A 19,125-nucleotide genomic window follows, 5' to 3' on the forward strand; every position below is an offset into this window, starting at 1 on the left:
TGCGGATTCATTTATGCTAAGATATCTTTCTTTTCTTTTTTGTCTTTCAAGGGTTCCTGTATAAATAAATATAATTACATCTGAAAAAACAAATATAATTGAATTAGTTATGTGGTTGAAAAAATATTGATGGGACCATACCAAACAGCGGTTATATATAATTTTACTTTAAAAAATTTTGGTAGAAATGTTTTAAATTACATGAATATAGGGAAACATGCATCGAGATTTTTGTTCAATATATATCAAAATGATGTCCACAAACTAGATCATAGTGATGTATAGTGACTTTTTTCTTTCAGTCTGAAGTTTTGGGAACTACTGGGAATCTACTCCTTCACACAATTTACTCTCCTTTTTTTTTGCCTTTTATTTCAGTCTGAAAATTTGGAAACCACCTAATAATTAGATGAACATTTTAAAAATAAAATTGTGAATTTTAAGTTTGTTTGAAATTTAGACCTTGACTTTCAAAAATTGGACGGGCTATGTTCAATATTGAGATTTTTTTTTTTTTTTTTTCTAGTATATGAAGATTTCAATTCAATTTTTTCTTAAAATCAATATACCTTCTGATCTCCTTCAATGCCTTAATATATTTTGTCATTCAATGTAATCACGAAGCTTTCTTCACTAAATAAACTTATCTTCAACTTCTAGTTTTTAACCCCATAAATTATCTGGAAGTTATATAGGGAAATATATATAGAAAAATGCATGAATGGCTTATAGCAAAAAAATGAAAAAAACAAAAACTCATCACAACAAAAGTATATTATTCCAAATCTTGTCATATTAAAAAGACATGATTCTAAATTAAGAATCAAAGACATACAAAAGATTTGACAAGTTCATATGCCTTACAGACTTAAATTTAAACTATATATCAGTGAAATTGCTATATGCACCACATTTTACTAAAGTAAAAAATGCAGGCGTACAAAATAAAAATAATGGTCAAAATTAGCAATCCCCAATGTTATTTTTTGGGTGGATGACCCACCCCACCAATTCAGTTTTTCAACATTGGCTACTACCATTCCTATCATTATAAACTAATGATTTATTGCCACCATATTGTAGACTTCCTTCCAATTTTAATTGTAACTATGAATTTTAATACCTTGGATCACTCTATCCAAGTACACAGTTGGACACAGAGAATCACACTGAACCCAAACCAAAGTCCAACCCTGAATAGTCCAAGAATATACCAAAGACTTATAATATCCTATTTTAGGAAACCAAACATCTTTAAAAACCCAAATCCTTAGCTCAAATAACCCAAAATAGGTAGGTTCCTAGATAGTGAATATTACAGCATTTGTCACCGAATTTTTTTTTATCAAAATTGGCAAAAAAGGAAAATAGAATTCAAATCTTAGAAAAATCTATGTAAGGTGGTGTTGCACATAGGTGCCAAGTTCTTTCATTCTTTTATTCTTTATTATTATTATTATTATTATTATTATTATTATTATTATTATTATTATTATTATTATTATTATTATTATTATTTGCCTTATTTTATTACTTTATTTGATTTTATGATCATTTATTTTTATTATTTTGGTAGTTATGTTATTTTTGTTTTCTTTAATTTTTAATTTTTTTTTGGATTTCATACTATCTAAGCCAACTTGGGCGCCGATATGCAAATAATAGGTCTTTAAGCTAATTTCTACATCGATCTGATTTTGACAAACCCACCTCTCTCGACTCTTTAAATATTAATTTTAGACACGATATCAAACATATCAGACTAAACACATATACATCTTATATATTGTGTAGTTTTCGACTATATTATATAACAAAACCAAGCGTGTAAACACACATTTGTTTTACAACTTACGTAATCAGCAACTGTATTTTATAACAAAGCCCAAAGATACATAGTATTCAGCTTTTGCACTATATTACATCACCCATCCTTTTGTAAAAGTATTGCCTGATATATTCCCTTAAAGAACATACTTTATACTTGATTCATAAAAGAAAAAGGAAAAAGAAAGAAAATAAATAAACTATTTATATTTGGACAGTTATTTCATGCAACGGTTGTGTAGTAATATGATGCAACAACCTTCAAAAATCATGTTAAGGCCATTTGTTTGATTCAATTTTTAATATACATTATTTTCATTTTAATAAATAATCGCAAAAAAAAAATTGAAAATACAATCTAAAAAGTATTTTTTTAGCCTAATTAACATAGGCTGTCCATTTTGATAAGCTGCTTAGATCTAGGCTTTAAAAAGATTTTTTCTTTTCCAATTTTTTAGATGACTTTATTATCATTAGAAGAACAAGGTTTAAAAATAAAAAATTGATTAGTGCCCTTTACATTTAGTAATATATTATGTATTTAGAATTTAAGATCTACTTTTAAATATGAGTAATTCAAAAGGAACCTATTTGAAATTTAAGTTTTTATTAGTATCTTGTGGTGAGCGATGATATATCCAAGGGAACATACTATCCATTTGTATGTTATATTATGAGCGTTAGTTCCTTCACGTTACCTCATAAAAATAGGCTCATCTCCTTAGGGGAAAAGTTTATATAGAGCCCAGGCTCTAAACAATCAAATTAAAGCTTACCTCAAAATTTTTACTAAAAGAGGTTGTTTTGATGCCCAATAATCCTTAAATTGATAATATCGACATCAAGATGCATGGACATGTGAAAAAAATGGATTTCAACTTTTAAAAATAATGTATTTTGTAACGCATTTTTTGACAGTCAATTTTCAAGATTTTTATATATATGTCAATCTACACTATTTTTGAAGCTTTAAACTTTATAAACAAAGATGAAAATATATTTTAAGACTATCACAAAGATTTTCAGTATTGAAACCACATTTATCGACACTACTTGAAGGTATGCTTTAATTTGATCGTTTAGAGCCTAGGTAGGCTCTATACAAACCGCACCTTTTTCCTTAGGTCTATTTTTTTTAATGCGGCAGTGTGCCTTTTACCATTTCTTTTATCACGTCTAATTTTTCTCAAATATTATATATTGGATATAGTTTGTATAGGCCTAGGCCCTAAACAATCAAAGTAAGGTACACCTACAAACAATATCGAAAGATGTTGTTTCAATACTATAAATTTTATGAATTTTATTTTCATCTTTAATTATGAAATTTAAAATTTCAAAAATAGTGTAGATTAAATCGATCTATGAGCACTTGAAAATCTTGAAAATTGACGGTCTAGAAAAAGAATTACAAGATGCACTATGTTCAAAACTTGAAATCCCCTTTTCTCATGTCCATACATCTTAAAATCCAGATGATTGATTTGTGAATTTTTTGGAATCAAAACAATCTCTTCCAGTGAACTTTTTAAGTGCACCTTAATTTGATTGTTGAGGCCTCGCACTTATGTAAACTTTCTCCTTATAAATTATATGAAGTACAAAATATATGATAAAAATACTTTTTGGTTCTCAAATTTTGATGTAATCTTCACAACCCAAAAAATAATCTCAGCAAATTTTTTTCCAAATAAACTCTCTATACAATAAAAAAAATTTATGCCTCAAAATTGAATAAAGACTGTACCATAAAACTTAAAATTCAAATATTTTATTCTAAAAAATGTTAGGTTTATGTGGCCTTTAGCCTAAGGCTATATTAGTGTATATTGAAACATTTTTATTATAATAAAACATAAACTTAGTAGGAGTGTGATCACTCGAGGACCATACTAAACAAATAATGTTTGCTTATACCGAACTGTGCTTATCGATCTAGGCCAGTCGGTTGGAAAACCCAATGTACCTGGGTATAAAGAATTAAACCGATGAGGGTTTTGGATTAGCCCTTGATGAGGTCGGAGCTTATGCCTAGATGAGTAAACCAAGGGACTGTGTGACCCTTGTGTGTGATGGTAAGCCTACTGAGACGGGAGCTAAAACTTCATTCATATTCCATCACACAACATGCATATTGATAGATCATTCGAGAAAGCCAGATATCCACCTTTGGGTGAAGCATGTAAGAGAGATACCCCTATGCACCATAGAGCTGTGGTCGCATCAGGTCGTGGTTACCTTTACTCTTCTCTAAGGGAAGACTTGTAATCCACATATTTGGATTGCAACCCCTTGATTCATCGACCTGATTTTGGTGATCCACTAATGAGCCCCTGCTTGGACTGTGGGTCATGAGAAACATTGAGTTGGTTCGATAAAGCTAATATGGTCTGTAGTCCACAGTTGAAGGTGGAGTACCTCATTATTACAGATTGAATTCTTAAAACCATGTGAATCATTTTTCCATCATATTAATTTAATTGTGTTCATTTTATTTTTGAAATAATTTTAATTTTATTATTTGAATTTTTATGAATCTCTCAATATTTTAATTATGATTTATGGTCTTATAAAAATACAATTATTGATTTTATAAAGTTGTAAAAAATTCAAATATATATTAATTCGTTTTATTAAATTTAAAAAACTTTTATAAAATTTAATAGGGGTCCAAAGTGTACATGGGCCTAACATGTGGGATGTGGGTGGGGCCCACAATTGCTTTGTGTTCAAGACTTTGAGTTATGGTGACTTTGATTTGTGGCATGTAGTCAAATCTTGGAAAGGAAATATTGACCATGGCATATTTTGTTTTATAGTAAGTTTGCTTTAAAGGGATATGGTCAATTTGAATGAATAGTAAATATTGACCTTTTCTTATTTATATTTGGTAGTATTTATTTACTTGATAATATTTGACATATCTTTATGGAATATGTGAGATAGATCATGCAATTTTATAGAGTTCAAGATAGTTATTTTATTTAAATATATTGATGGGAAAATAGTTTAAAGAAAGGGGATAATAGTCCAAGTACTTTCCATAATGTTGATGGCTCATCTATGGAATAGATGGCGCAGATATCTCACCCCACAAGTCACTTTGATCAACGGTCTAGATTCAATCTCATGAAAGATGCAAACTATGAGAAAACCTTAAGAAATCCTAAACCTAAATATCCATTATAAATAGGGGTGCTCTCCCCCCAATCTCTACACATACAACCTCTCTCTCTCCTAGAAAGGGCACGCCCCACTCTCTCTCCTCTGTATTTTTCTCTCTAATTGTTTCTCTCTAAAATCCTAGGTAGTACTCTCTCTCATCTCTAAACCTAAGTTAATTTTAAGGGTTGGAAAAATTAAAGGGGATCTAAATTAATTTCAGGGGCTGAGGTTTAGTGCAGATTTTAAGTTACCTAGTTTGGCTGAAATCAGCTATCCCGATTTGAGGTTGAAGCTATACCACATATCCCGCACCATTGGATGTAGTGACTCGGTGTGGGGTGTTAAAAACCCGATTGAGGTAATCTCTGGCATCTTTTCTTTTATTTTACATTCTCAAGCACAATATTAGGTTGTATGAATGGCATAAAGTAGTTAAGATTTATTTTATTGATGTGTTATTTATTTTTGAAATTTCTATTGTTTGTAATAAGACCGTCTATGAGTGATCTTTTGCCAAAATTATAAGAGACGATTATTATTTAAAAAAAAAATTATATTTCTCTGGCAAAATATCACATAGGTATTTCTTTCATTGGTATCAGAGCTAGTTTTACTTGATTGCCATTAAGAGTCTCTTCTTGTAACAATCCTAAACTTAAAAAAAAAAACCTTTTTCCTTTGATGGTCCATACAAATAATTTGGTCCTTAGGGACCATCATGTTTTTTTGCTATTTTTACCTTCACCTCTTGTTTCTTGTGCCACGTCCTCTAGGGACGTGGGCTTTAAATGTTAATGTAACACCTTCTAAGCACCTCATGTAAGAGGTGGGCTAATAATATATTATAATAATATTGAGAACGAGTTGGATTCTCTTTCTGTAAAAATACTATTTATTATGCCTCTCCTTCTCAGTAACGTTGAGCCCTCTTTGTGAATTAAAGAACGCAATGAACTCCTTCTCTCTAGCCGAATTTTACTGAAAGTTCCCTCTGAAATATTATAGATAAATGATCTCATTATCCTGAAATATAGTATGTTCACCATTTTTATAGTGTAATTTTATGCGCATATGGTATCATTTTTTTTTGTTAAAATTATTATTATTATAAATTTGGACATTTTAAATTATTAAAAATAAAATTTCTGCCTATTATTATGACTTTTATACACTGTAAAATTTATGTGTAAGTAATGTCATTTATAGTAAAATCATTATGTGAAAAATTAATATTTCTACAACTAATTATAATACTGCCAATACTGTGAGATTTACTCATTTATGCATTTAATTATATTTTTGTTTGTCTATGAATTTTAGATATTATAAGTTTTACCTATTCCTGTAAAATAATTAATTATAAAATTGCATTTCATAAAATTGTAATATTTATGTGTTTAACCTTAGATTTCTATAAAAGCTCTTAAATTCATAATCGACTGCCTATTGGATTCCATTTCAAATATACCTATTCGTTTGCTACCTTTCGGCAATTTTTATCCAAATTGTTTGATTGGTTAGTTACAAATATTTCAATGAAAGTAATTGTTTAAATTGCTTCAAGTGAATTCATGTTAATGATTTCAATGATATTTTGAATATATGATGTTAATACTTTTTTATCTTAAATAATTTCTGAGATAATTTAAGTATGTGTGGACTTATCTGGGACACCGATAGGGACTATTTGGACTCATCCGGTACACCGATGAGGTACATTTGGACCTGCAATGATTGTTTAGACCTATCTGGTTATGTCACTAGGGACTATTTGGACTCATCGGGACGCCGGTGAAGTATGTTTGGACCTGCAAGGATTGTTTGAACCTATCTGGTTACACCGGTAGGGACTATTTGGACTCATCTTAGAATGTCGGTGTAGTATGTTTGGACCTGCAAGGATTGTTTAGACCCATCCAGAAAGCTGGTGGGATATATAAGTGATCTACTTGAAACGCCAGTAGGGTATTTTGTGAAATCATTTCAATTATGCATTACTATTAAAATATATATATGCATTTCAATCATTTGGATTATGTTTAAATGTATATTTTTGAAAATAAAATTGTTATCCATAAATGCTTTTTAACTCGCATTGTTTATAATAGACCTCCCTTTTTTATTCAAATATCACAAAATGGGTATAATCTTTTTTTATATAAGTATTATATCAGATTTAGTATCAAAACTAACATTAGTAGACACCCTAATAAGAAAAACGTCCTAATATTCAAATTTTTTTGCAAAGTATTGAAAAGTCCATAATGCAAACTCCGCAGATCCATAAAATGCCCCACTCTAGAAAAAAGTAACTATCCCACAAACAGGCGCTTTACATATGTGATTTCCAGGGCACAGATGAGAGAGAGAGAGGTGAATTCTGCCTTCATGAAAATGTAAAAACATATTGCCACCTAAACCAGGAAGAGAGAGAAACTGGTTTCACCATCAGGGCAAATACCATCCTATCTTTATGATAAGGCGAGTAATATTTACATGTTCCCAGCGAACTAGACCACTGATATACATAATCCACAGAGCAGAGAACCATATTTATATACTTTCAGAGAAAAAAGGTCACATACACATAATATCCATATCACCCATCACATTGTTTTCTCTTCATCTTTCTATCTGACTGTTACATAGATTACATTAACTCCCAGCAAGGAGCAAAAATAACAAACGAAATAAAAGGTGATGGTAGTGATATCATTCAGCTCCACTGCATCAAATGTCCCCAAGTGCCACTTAGTTTTCTCGGCCAAGTGCTCTAAATTTTCTCGGCCATTGGTGCCATTATGGAGAGAAAACTATTATTGCAGGAGAAACAGGGAGGAAAAAACATACACCATCAACGTTAAAAAAAAAAAAAAAAATCGGGGAGAGAGAGAGAGAAACCAGGTGAAAAGAAGACTATTTCACATCCATATCCCGGCGAAATGTGCCAGTAAAAAAAAAGAAACCGAAAGAGCAATTTGAGCTCCAAAGAGTTTCAGCAATCCCTTTTGACAAGTACTATACTTGGGCTGGGCGGAAGTTGTAGGACACTGTCACTCATTGTCGGATTTGGATCCTTCTTGGAGACTGGGTCGAGCCTGACCTGCAAGGGTTGAAACACCAAAAGTCAGAACAAATCTAAAGAGACAACCGCCACATTTGAAATAGATAAATATAGCTCTGAGGAGGTCACCTAGGTAGTCGTCTCTCTCTCTCTCTCTTGATACGAGAGGTCACCTATATACTCTCCCTCTCTCTATATATCTCTTTCTCTCTCCAATCAGCAAGTCTCAATATTCCACTCTCTTTCTCTCTCCAATCAGCAAGTCTCAGTATTCCACTGGAGACACTGGTGAACACTATGCACGACACTCCGGAATCAAAACCAAGACTTCCCCCCAACGAGTTCAATCCCTATAAAATTCATAACCATCCCTCTAAATGTCGGAACTGAAGAATCAAAACCCGATACACAGGAAGATAACAACTATCGCAAAAAGCAAAGCCTAATCTTCAATGTGCATTGTGCAACAACATATAATCTCACACACTATTCAAAGAGAAGCACAGCTTCTATAATCATTATAAAGGCAGTAATCAAAATGAAATATCTCTCTTCAACCAAAAATACAATGTTTCACAAAAAATAATTCCTAAAAATTCCTCAATCACATAAATACATACGCACACACACTCGTGTAAAATGAATGCACATACGTATATGTATTTATGTTATACATGTATGCATGTATGCGCGTGTCTCTCTCTATGTAACACAAACACTGCATGCAACACGGTGTACAAGGTCAAAATCAAGGGTTCCCATGAAAACTGGATTCAATGTCCGATACTACAAAACTCATCGATAAGGTGAGGAAAAAGACCTCGTAAAGCTGAAGTAAGGATGCAAGTAAAGCTGTAATTCCAGTAACAGCAAACTTTTGCCCAATGCATGCCCTCACACCAGAGCCAAAAGGGAGAAATGCTGCATTGGCATTCGGGTCTTCAAACCCCAAACATTTAGTTAGTGGACTTCCATATGCTCCTGAACCTGCGAAGAATCAGTAAACACATCATAAACCAGGAGTGATGCACTCTGAGGGGCAAGTATACCGCTAATCCAATAGACTATCGTATATAACCATAGTCCATTGGGGTCATCAACATCGAATGAAATGATGGATAATCGACAAAACGTGAAAATGGCAAGGACAGGACATGAACCCAAATTGTGGATCCTGCTACCCACCCATCATGGTCAACCAGTCCAATGACTGTGATGTCCCCAACGGAATATGGATTCCCTCAGTTCACTAGAATACAGTTTGCTTCTCCTGCTCCTGAACTCTTCAGAATAGGATGAATCATTCCTTTACTTTCATCTTATAGCATAAACCATTTTTTGGCTTTTTATCTTTTTTTATTGTTGCCATAATGAATGCCAAATGTAGCATAAATCATTTTTTTATTTTTATCATTTTTCATTGTTGCGATAATGAATGCCAAATGGGTTTGTCAGTTAACTGCCCCAGGTAACAGCAGGCCAGAAGCCTAATAAATTCCTGTATAACGCAATGCTATTAAAGACATAAGTAAAGATAGTAAACTACTAAGAATTGAGGTTGGGACATGAAAGGAGCGTGAGGACCAATGTGACAAAAAATCAGATACAGCTACTAAATTGGCAAGGGTACCATACTGGTTGAACAGTATGGTTTTAAAGATTCATACAAAGCTCTGAGGTAACCCCATCCAAACTGCAATGAAGATATCAAGGAAATGGAAGTCCTCTTTATGCGAGGAAAGTTTGATTTTGAGAGTTCTACCAGGGACTAATTAAGAACAAAGATGTCAAACCCAACAAACCACTCATAAGGATATCTAACAAAAGGTAGTCCATTCCACCAGAGATAAGCACAGGCCATGTATAGAGATTGTCAGCCAAATTTTGGTTTGACATCATTCGTATCAGTCTTGTAAAAACTAGCAACCCCCTTGAACAGATGGGTGGGCAGTCTTGGCTAAAGAGCCCCTGAACTTGCTCAGTTCCCACCAGTTCATTTTTCTTTTCCCAACACAAAAAAACCCTGTAGATCCGGCGAGAGAGATCGGAGACAGCCAAGTTGGCTTGGTTCACCCTGGTGAAGGGTTCGATTTTTAAAGCACTGATTGTGGTCAATCAAAGAAAAGAGAGTACATCCCACTTGAGATGAGCACAGACCTTCTATTGAGGTTGTCAGCCGAAAATTCGGTTTGACATCGTTATGGTCACTACAGTTTGTGGCCTTCGACAAGAAACGAGTTGGATTGAATTGGCTAGCATCAATCCCCCAGCTAGAACCGTCAGTTTGAACCAACAGGGTAGGAACAGCTAATATAGCCCCAGCTGGTATGATTATGTTTGCACAGAGATTCAAGTCTGCAACCAAGGAAAGCATCATTAGTATTAAACATAACCACACAAACTACAGAATAGAACAATGATGACACGACTTTGTAATTATATCGGAAGCTTGAAGCCCCAAATTTACTTCATAAAAACCAATTGCAAAACTGGAAAAGCAGAAATTAACAATTTTCTTTTGAACTGCAAGAAAGTCAAATATGAAATGAGCTGCAGGAATGACTCTATCAATCTTACACATACTGTAGATGAAAAACATAACCATTAAGGAACAAAACTCTCAATCCAGATGCCTCAAAAGGACTTTCTTGCTATCAATAATCATAAATTTGGTATTACAAAAAGTTCAGTGGCGTCAATTAATAGACAAAATCCCCCCTGATGCAGTGTACTCACAATCCTCATGTAGATTAGTTCATTTAGGACTGAGTTAGCGTATTAGTTCATTTGGCATCTGAGACGCTGAGCTCACAGCAAATACAACTGTATTATTAATATTCCCATCTGTATTTTTGCAAAGACTCCCTTACTTTGGGCATGTCAATGTTCATGCTCAACAACGAGAATTTTTGCGCAGGGTTTCCGGTGGCATTTGTGTGGGACTGAAAGTTCGCTGGCCTGGACCCTTGTTGGATGCATCATGATGGAATTAGCCCACCTTCTGTCCCTATTTCCTCTCTCTCAACCCAGATATTAGAGTTATAGGGTATTTCCCAATTTGGGTAGGTGGGAGTGTTAGAACTCAAACCCTCATGCAAACTCATCCTGCTTACATGACAAGTCTTGTCTTGCAATAATGATTTTGTTTTAAGCAATCCCCAATATATGCCATTTCTTACCAATGGTCAGAAAGTAACATTCTAAGTTTTGGTTACAGAGAGTTAACATTGAGGCTATCTTTAATAAATCCAGTAAAGTAAGACAAGATCTCAAATAAAGGCTGTATCTTCATATCGAGAAATCAGAGCTCGTAACAGGTATCAAGCTAAAAGTAGCTTGTTTGCGTAGATCAATAAAGAAAGTTCTATAAAATTTGCAAGGAGTCCCACATTGGACCATCACATCCCCATATATAAAAGGCTGCAATTGACCATAAATTCATATATTTGCTGAATTGAGTCCAAGTACCATGTTTTAAAGAACATCGCTGAAGAAGAGGTCCTGCTGGTAAAAGTCTAGCAGATTCATATACAGTTGCAAATAAATAATGCATCTTTTGGACTTCGATCACATCTGGCATTGATGACTTTTTGCATACACTGCAAATTTCTGAGTATATCTGTAGACAATAGGCTACAAAAAGTTAGAGATTGGAAATTTGAGAAATAAATAAAAATCAGAGAAGTTTGCTAGACTCTTGCATGCCTGACCAGCAATTGAAAATCGAAATTCATTTTGGCACCATCTAAAAATAAAATGACATCAACTTATTGCAAGCAACAGAGGACATGTTAAATGGATTCCAATGTTGTTATATTAGGTAGCAAATCATTTGCTGAACATGCCTTTGACATGACTTCTTAAGAGAACGGTGCCTATGTGCTTGAACTCTTCAAGTATAACACTATTTCAACAGATTATGTATAGACAGATCTGTAAACAGTTTTAGTTCCTTTTTCTTATCATTTTTATATCTTCAGGGAATTCTAGTGGCTTGCCTTCTTGTCATTAAGCCTTTTGAGGGCTTCAGTTTTTATTACAGAGAGATCGTCTGTAGATTACCGATCTTGCTTAAGGCTTTCAGGAACCCATAATCACAAAAAAATTCACATCTTTGTGCAACAACCACCACAAATCTCACAATACACCCAACTACCGTAGGAGTATTTTATGAAAACCCCATAACTAATTCTTGAAATTATCCATTTCCATTCAACAGATTATGCACCCTATCTATGATAGAAATAACATAATAATTTTAAGAATGAGAAGATACTTAGCAAAATAAGGCTTAAGTAGTTAATTTTTTCCATCGTATATCATCAAGGCCTGGGAAACAATAAAAAACTGCTCCGACTAGCAGAGAGGATTCCAGTCACTCCTTGACATCTGCTGAGAACATCAATCAAGTATCTAGATAACTGTTTTCTAGAACATCAATCAAGTATTTAGATGACCATTTTTCTAAGTAAAATGAGTATAAGGTTTTCTTCTTTTTTTTTTTTTTCTTTTTCAAAAAACACTTTGATTGTGATGACTTTTGAATACCATGGATATTATTTTCTGGTCTTGTCCCCCCCCCCCCCCCCCACCCACCCCAAAAAGAGAGAGAGAGAGAGAGAGAGAGAGAGAGAGAGAGAGAGAGAGAGAGAGAGAAAATAAGATCAGATATATGTAACCCTAGCACCTGATATGATATCTAGGGCTCAATGCAAATAATGAAGATGCATAAGCCATGCCAACATAGAAAGTTTGACAAACCACAATAACATGCAAGGAAGACTCAAAAAATGAGGTGAAGAAAAAAGGGATTAGAGAACAGGCACAATGTCAGAGATAGCCTCGAAAAGAAATTTCTAAAGAGCAAGCCATGTACTCATAGGGCACATGTAAAGGTAGATTACAACTTACAATTGTATAAATAAAAAACTAGCTCTTCTTTATGCGTTAAAACATTGATATGATAACGAACAGGTTGCATATGACCTTAGCTCAAAAACCCAAGTTAATCTGCCACTAATCGTATAAAAAACTTTACAATTATATGAACCAATAAACTACAAAACCCAGCAACCCTCATTAGAAATTCATACGGAAAACAAAAAGAAGTAAGGTGAGGTTGATTGGAATTGTTCAATTACATAAGAACACATAACCAAAATATAATGAATTAAAATCTTGAAAAGAAATACCTTTTCCTGTATCTCTGGATGCATAACAAGCCTCGTAAGTATGCTGCCTATTAAGCCTGCAGCGGTAAAGCATCCATGAAACATCATACCCATGATGTTTCCACAAGACTCCTCACTTAAATCAATGCAGTCATTTAATTCTCCAGGGAATAAGATGCTTGCTACCGTATCTTTAGCAAAAAGCACCTCAGCATTACTATCTGCCATACATCCAGATGTTGTAGTTTCATTCCTGTGATATTGATTAAATGAACCTGATAATTTATGGTGTTGTCTTGACTCTTGAACAATATCCCTAGTTAAGCTCTTTAATTGTGCACATAATTGCTGGTACCTCCAAAAACTCCTCTTCCATAAAGGAGGAATTTTATAAGAAGCCCAAAAACAAGCATCCTTGGCAACCATCATAAGCAGCTCCTCGTAGACCTTCGCGTTGGACCAAACCAAGAATGCATCTCCAAAGAATGCAGATCCAATGATAGAGAATGCCATATGCTGTGAAACCGACCCGCAGTCTAGAGCGCCTTTGAACTTAGCAGAATCAATTCGTTCTGCAATACCATTTGCAACCTTTAGAGAGACATCATGCACTCTCTCGAGCAAGCTGCCATTCAATTCTGTAGATAGGGACTCTCTCCTCTTTTGCACCTGGATATGGTGCATTGCAAGGTCAAAAACAGAGATCCGATGAGCAACAATAGCAAACGATGCCATCCAAACCATTACTTAAGAACACAGAGAATAAATCATTTGATATGAACAAGTGGATCATATATTTTACTCGTCCAATCAGGAGATAGCTACTGATAACACAAAGACAATTCACCTTATGTTTGCAACTAGTATAATCCAATTCCCATAAGAAAGCAAAAAAACAAAAGAAAAAGAAAAAGAACAAAAAGAGTACAAGTAAGTCAACAAACCCCAGAACTAAGCAATCAACACCACTCAAACTTATAATCAAGAATGACAATACCTTCTCAAAGGATGAAACAAACAAATTGGATGGCCCAAAAGCAAGGCGGAATGCCTTTCCTGTCAATGGCAACTTATCCTCAGCTTTTAACAGCATTTCCTTGATCAATTCTGGATCCTTTACAGACACCAAAAGTTGGGTGGGTCCCAACCACAACCTAACAATTGGCCCATACTCCTTATGTGATCTCGAAAGGAACTCTGCAAGCAATTAAAAATAAGCATCATTATAAAATTAAGAATGATACAGCAAAGGGTGGCGAATAGGAGATGCATGAGTCCTTATAAAAACTCAAACTATAGTGAGAGCAGACCTAACTGAAACTCTTGAAAGACCCTTGTACTCTATCTCTTTTTGTTATCATACAGGAAAATAAAAAAAATACAGGCGTATGGATGGCTCCAAAACCCTTTGATAACAGTTAAAATAATAATATGACTCATCAAACAAATACTAACCAAAGGTTAATGTAAATCTCATGAAAAACTATGTATAAAAAAACAAAAGCAAAGACTTGAGATTGTTCATAAATAAATTTCATAGTCTTAAAAAACACTGAGTAATCAGCTGAACCATGAAAACACATTTTTCCTCCAAGTGTTAGCAATGCTTAATGCCTGATGCTTTCAATAGCAAATAAGAACACAAAAACATCAAAACCACAAATAATTCATGGATAAAAGCTTCAACTATTGAATCCATGAAGAACCAAAGCAGTAAATCTAAGATAACCTCTGATGAATCTTAGATTATTCAAAACAAATCCATAAATTCCATTCAATTATTCAGTGAATCGCACATGAATATTCTAATAAACCCTAATACGTGGATAATTTGCACGAAATTGAAGTTAAATCACAATAAAAAGAAACAATAAAATAAACATTAGATGAAGTCCAAAGTAAAGGCATATCATAGGAAAAATAATAAATGATGGGTGAATCTTGTGAACCCTAGCAACCGACCAATATGTGTGAGTGCATGTGTCCATGTGGAAAATGGTTATATGAGAAGACCAGCCTAGATTTACGCCTTAATAGAATTATGATTTTGAGAAAAGTAGGGACCGATAGACCCTACATTATGCGCACAGGCAGGTCCCATTCAGGTGCTTAAAATGGGGAAAAGAAGAAAAAAAGAAGTCAATTTGCAGAAAAAATATTTTTTTGAGGAAATGGTTAACTTTTGTATTTAGAGTAACAAGAATTACATCAAGATGGAACTAAAGATGGCATCCCACAAGTTGGGTGCTCAGACTACAACATTGACAGTTGGAGGGGGGGCGGGGGAATAGAGTATATAAAATAGGGAAAGGAGAGTAAATAACATTGACAAGGAGAGACACGGTTAAGAGTTTTAAAGCAAAAGAGAGGACCCAGAGATGGGTGCTCAGATAATGCAGAATCCACTTACAGAGGTAGGGAGAAGAAAGTAACTACAGTGGTGAATAATTATACTAAGGTTTCGAGCAAAGACGAAAACTAGAGATGAGCAAAACTAAAGACAAACTTGTACTTGAGATGGCTCTAAGGATGGTGCTGCCTCGAGAACGGTGCAGGACTTCAGTAGCTTCGCAATATTTGCACAAAAATTTTGGGTAAACAAACCCCCCTTTCTCTGCTGTCCATTTCATCTCCTCTCATACAATCATGGTGATCCCACATGTACTGTAGTACAGGCCAGTCAGCTCATAGAATATCTCCGTCTATGAACATTCAAAACAAAAAAATATTCTATGTATGTATGTGGGAACCCTACAATTCAATGCGCTGTATCAGAAGTAAATGCCAACAATAATGCACATAAAATGCTATGAAACGATAATTCATGGAGAAATCTTGTAAAGCACTAAATTGTGATTAATTGTGAACATACTATGCATTGCAAAATCATTTAGTTGAAGTGAGCTCGAAAGTTTTTTACTGAATTTGGCAAATAAAACCTGCAAATTGAGCAAATTAACAAAAATCGCAATTTTGGACATCGAAATGGTAAACACTAGAATTTAAACCCAGATCAGTAAATGCAAATCACAGATATATCATAAAAATCATCAATAAAACCATCATCGAGCCTATTAAAGCCCAGATTTCAAAAATCTTAGACAATTCACTGAATGACCAGCATCAAAATAAATCCCAGGTAAGGCAAAACACAGATAATCAGCACATTCCTTTTTCAAACTCCATTTTTTAAATTTTGGCTTTCTCAAAAACCCTAGATTACACAAAACCCTAGAATCTGAACTTACCATTAAGATTTCCAGTCGATCCAGTCCTGGAGAAAAACCTTGAATGGCCATAAAATGAAGGGCATGGAGGACCTGGTATTCTCCGGCCTTTGGACCAAAACCTCAACAATCTGAACACTCTTCTGAGAAGAAGAGTAGTGACAGTGATGAGAGAGACCCATAACAGAGCGTTGACGAGCCTATCTGCGTAGTCCCTGAGAAACTGAGCATTGAGAGCACAGAGACTGTCATTTTTTTGCAGAAGAAACCCTAAAAGAGTGTAAGAAGCCTGGCAGGAGCTCATCTTTCAACCACCATTTCGATACCTTCGAGTAGAAAAAAAATGGCTTGAAAAATTCTGGAATTTTGCTATAAATAGGGCCTGTAAACGAAGATCAGTGAACAAGCATTTGTTCAGTAATTATTAATACAAATAAAGAAAATGAGTGAATACCACCATCTCTTGGGTAAATATGGGAAATAACCTTCGTCTTAAATTTGAAATATGCCACTTTTGCCCTTCAATACTACTGATTCTTGCATTTGACCAAGGACTTGGTTTTCATGCGGCCAACCCTCATGTTGTAAAAATGCAGGCTTGGCAATAAATATAATTTTAAAATATAATTTGATCTTAATTTTTAGAAAATATATAATTTTTAACATCAAAATCATGAATATGAAAAACAAAAAAAAAATAAAAATAGTAATTATGTCAAAAAAACATTTGGACAGTTTAGTTACAATGGTTTTCAGATAGAGCACCTATTTGCATCCATCGTTAAGATGGATGCTTTATATTTATACCTCTGGACCACATATTATAGAAATTTCATCTAGCCAGCGTGAAACGATTTTCCTTTGAGTAATTTAGGTGCAGATACAAAAAAATAGAAAAATACGAAATGGGCCAATTTTGGGTGAAATAAAAGATCGACTCATATTTTTTTATTTTTTTCAAAAATGGTCCTCAATCTGAGAATGTCATTCTCATAACGCTTCTTAATTTATTTATTTTTATTAGTATGGGCAGTGCTCTAGTGTGAGGGGCAGTGCCTAATCCAAAAGGCAGTTTGAGATTGGCATCCTCGGACCGCCACATTTCTTAGCAAACAAATAAGCTAATGCAGGTCCAAGAATGTCAACCTCGGATTAGCATGAAGAGCACCAAAGAAGGCGGTCTGAGAATGGGCAACTTTAATTTTACGAATGTTTCAAATCGCACCACGGCTTTAATAGAGCCATGGCGACCGTCACGGACATGCTATGTCCGTGAAGGTTATAGGCTTCCTGGAGCACCAGGAAGCTTGGGCGAAGGGATCCTACTGCTACAGCTCTAAATAGAGTGGTGGTAACCGTCATGGACATAGCAGGTCTCTGATGGTTTATAGACTTCTTTGTGGATAAGGAAGCCTAGCTGAAGCCGCTACAGCTATGTAAGAGAGCCGTTATGGGAGTAAAAATGTATTTTATGAAAAAAAGCTATATAACATATATAAATGTATTAAACAAAAAATAAAGATAAGTTTGAAATATAGGCAACTATAAGGTATATATCCGATAATTTCCACTTTTTTAAAATTCTTTTGAGATATCACAAAAAGTATTCGATGTCACATGAAATCCCACATTTTCCTTTTAAATATAAACAAATGTATAAGGTAATATGAAAATGTGCATCTCCAAACTATGTCAAAAAATGCAGTTTCAATGCCAGAAACATTTACAATGGCCTCAAAATCCATTTTCCTACTGGACATGAAATTTAAAGTTTAAAAAACTGTCCAAGTTGAGCACTTATGTAGAATATTAAAAATCTTGAAAAATACACTTCGGGTAATATGTTATAATATCCTTGTTTTTAGTACTTTAAATCCTTTTTTTTTTTCTTATCCAACATCTCGAAATCAAGATTATCGATTATCGATTGAGAGTTTTCCAGTGTTAGAATTACCTTTTTTGATGCCCTTTTTAGGCCTCACTTAGTTGAGACCTTATACAAATCTTCCTATTTTAAAATTAAGGAAGGAATATCAAATTACTCACGATAAATGAGTAGTTTAATACCTATGTCTCCTTTGATTTAGTTTCAAATTATCCATAATGATTTTAAGTTAGAATAGTTACAAATGTGTAAAATATAAAATAGTCCATGTCTTAGAACATGTTTGATTTCCGGGAGTTTTTGGAAGTGGAAGTTAAACGCCTTAAAAACTCCCACTTCCATGTTTGAATTCAGGTGGAAGCCACAAAGTGGAAGTGTGGAATTCCACACATACTTTTTTTAAACATGAAAACCTTCCCTTATGTGGAAGCCGCCTCTTCCATAAAAAATGATGGAAGGAGAACCTTCTATATTGCATGAAAGAGGGGCGACTTCCATCTCCCACTTCCACGTACTCCCCATTTTCAAACGCATCCTTAATACTTTTTTTAATAAAGGATATGACTTGTATAAATACTCTACCTTAAACAATCCAAGTAAGACTCGCCTTTAAAACTTCATAAAAGATGTGCTTTTGGTGTTGGAAACTTTACAATATGTTGAAATTTTATTTTCATTTCTAATTGTGAAATTTAAAGCTTTAGAACTTATATTCATTGAGCATGTCTCCAAAGTCTAGGCATTTAAAAAGTTTGAAACTGGACGGTCTAAATAAACAAGATACAT

The 19,125-nt window shown here is 34.0% G+C and overlaps 1 protein-coding gene across 2 annotated transcripts; it reads right to left on the reverse strand.

The window, feature by feature from the left end:
* Positions 1-7,529: 7,529 nt before the first annotated feature.
* Positions 7,530-17,033, reverse strand: LOC18427106 (cytochrome P450 734A5). 2 transcript variants are annotated; one of them, XM_088857462.1, is made up of 8 exons: positions 16,476-17,033; positions 14,225-14,424; positions 13,249-13,896; positions 11,525-11,675; positions 10,214-10,411; positions 8,877-9,043; positions 8,186-8,406; positions 7,530-8,095 (listed from the first exon to the last, which is right to left on the reverse strand). In XM_088857462.1, the coding sequence occupies exons 1-7, from the start codon at positions 16,756-16,758 to the stop codon at positions 8,230-8,232; spliced, it is 1,824 nt and encodes a 607-aa protein (XP_088713588.1). In that variant the 5' UTR covers positions 16,759-17,033; the 3' UTR covers positions 7,530-8,095; positions 8,186-8,229. The 2 variants fall into 2 exon arrangements, with proteins under 2 accessions (XP_088713588.1, XP_006836225.1); XM_006836162.4 differs by lacking the exon at positions 8,186-8,406.
* Positions 17,034-19,125: the final 2,092 nt, after the last annotated feature.

The sequence above is a fragment of the Amborella trichopoda genome, chromosome 1, assembly GCF_054954075.1.
Source record: "Amborella trichopoda isolate Santa Cruz 75 chromosome 1, AtrichopodaSantaCruz75HAP2 v2.0, whole genome shotgun sequence".
NCBI lineage: Eukaryota > Viridiplantae > Streptophyta > Magnoliopsida > Amborellales > Amborellaceae > Amborella > Amborella trichopoda.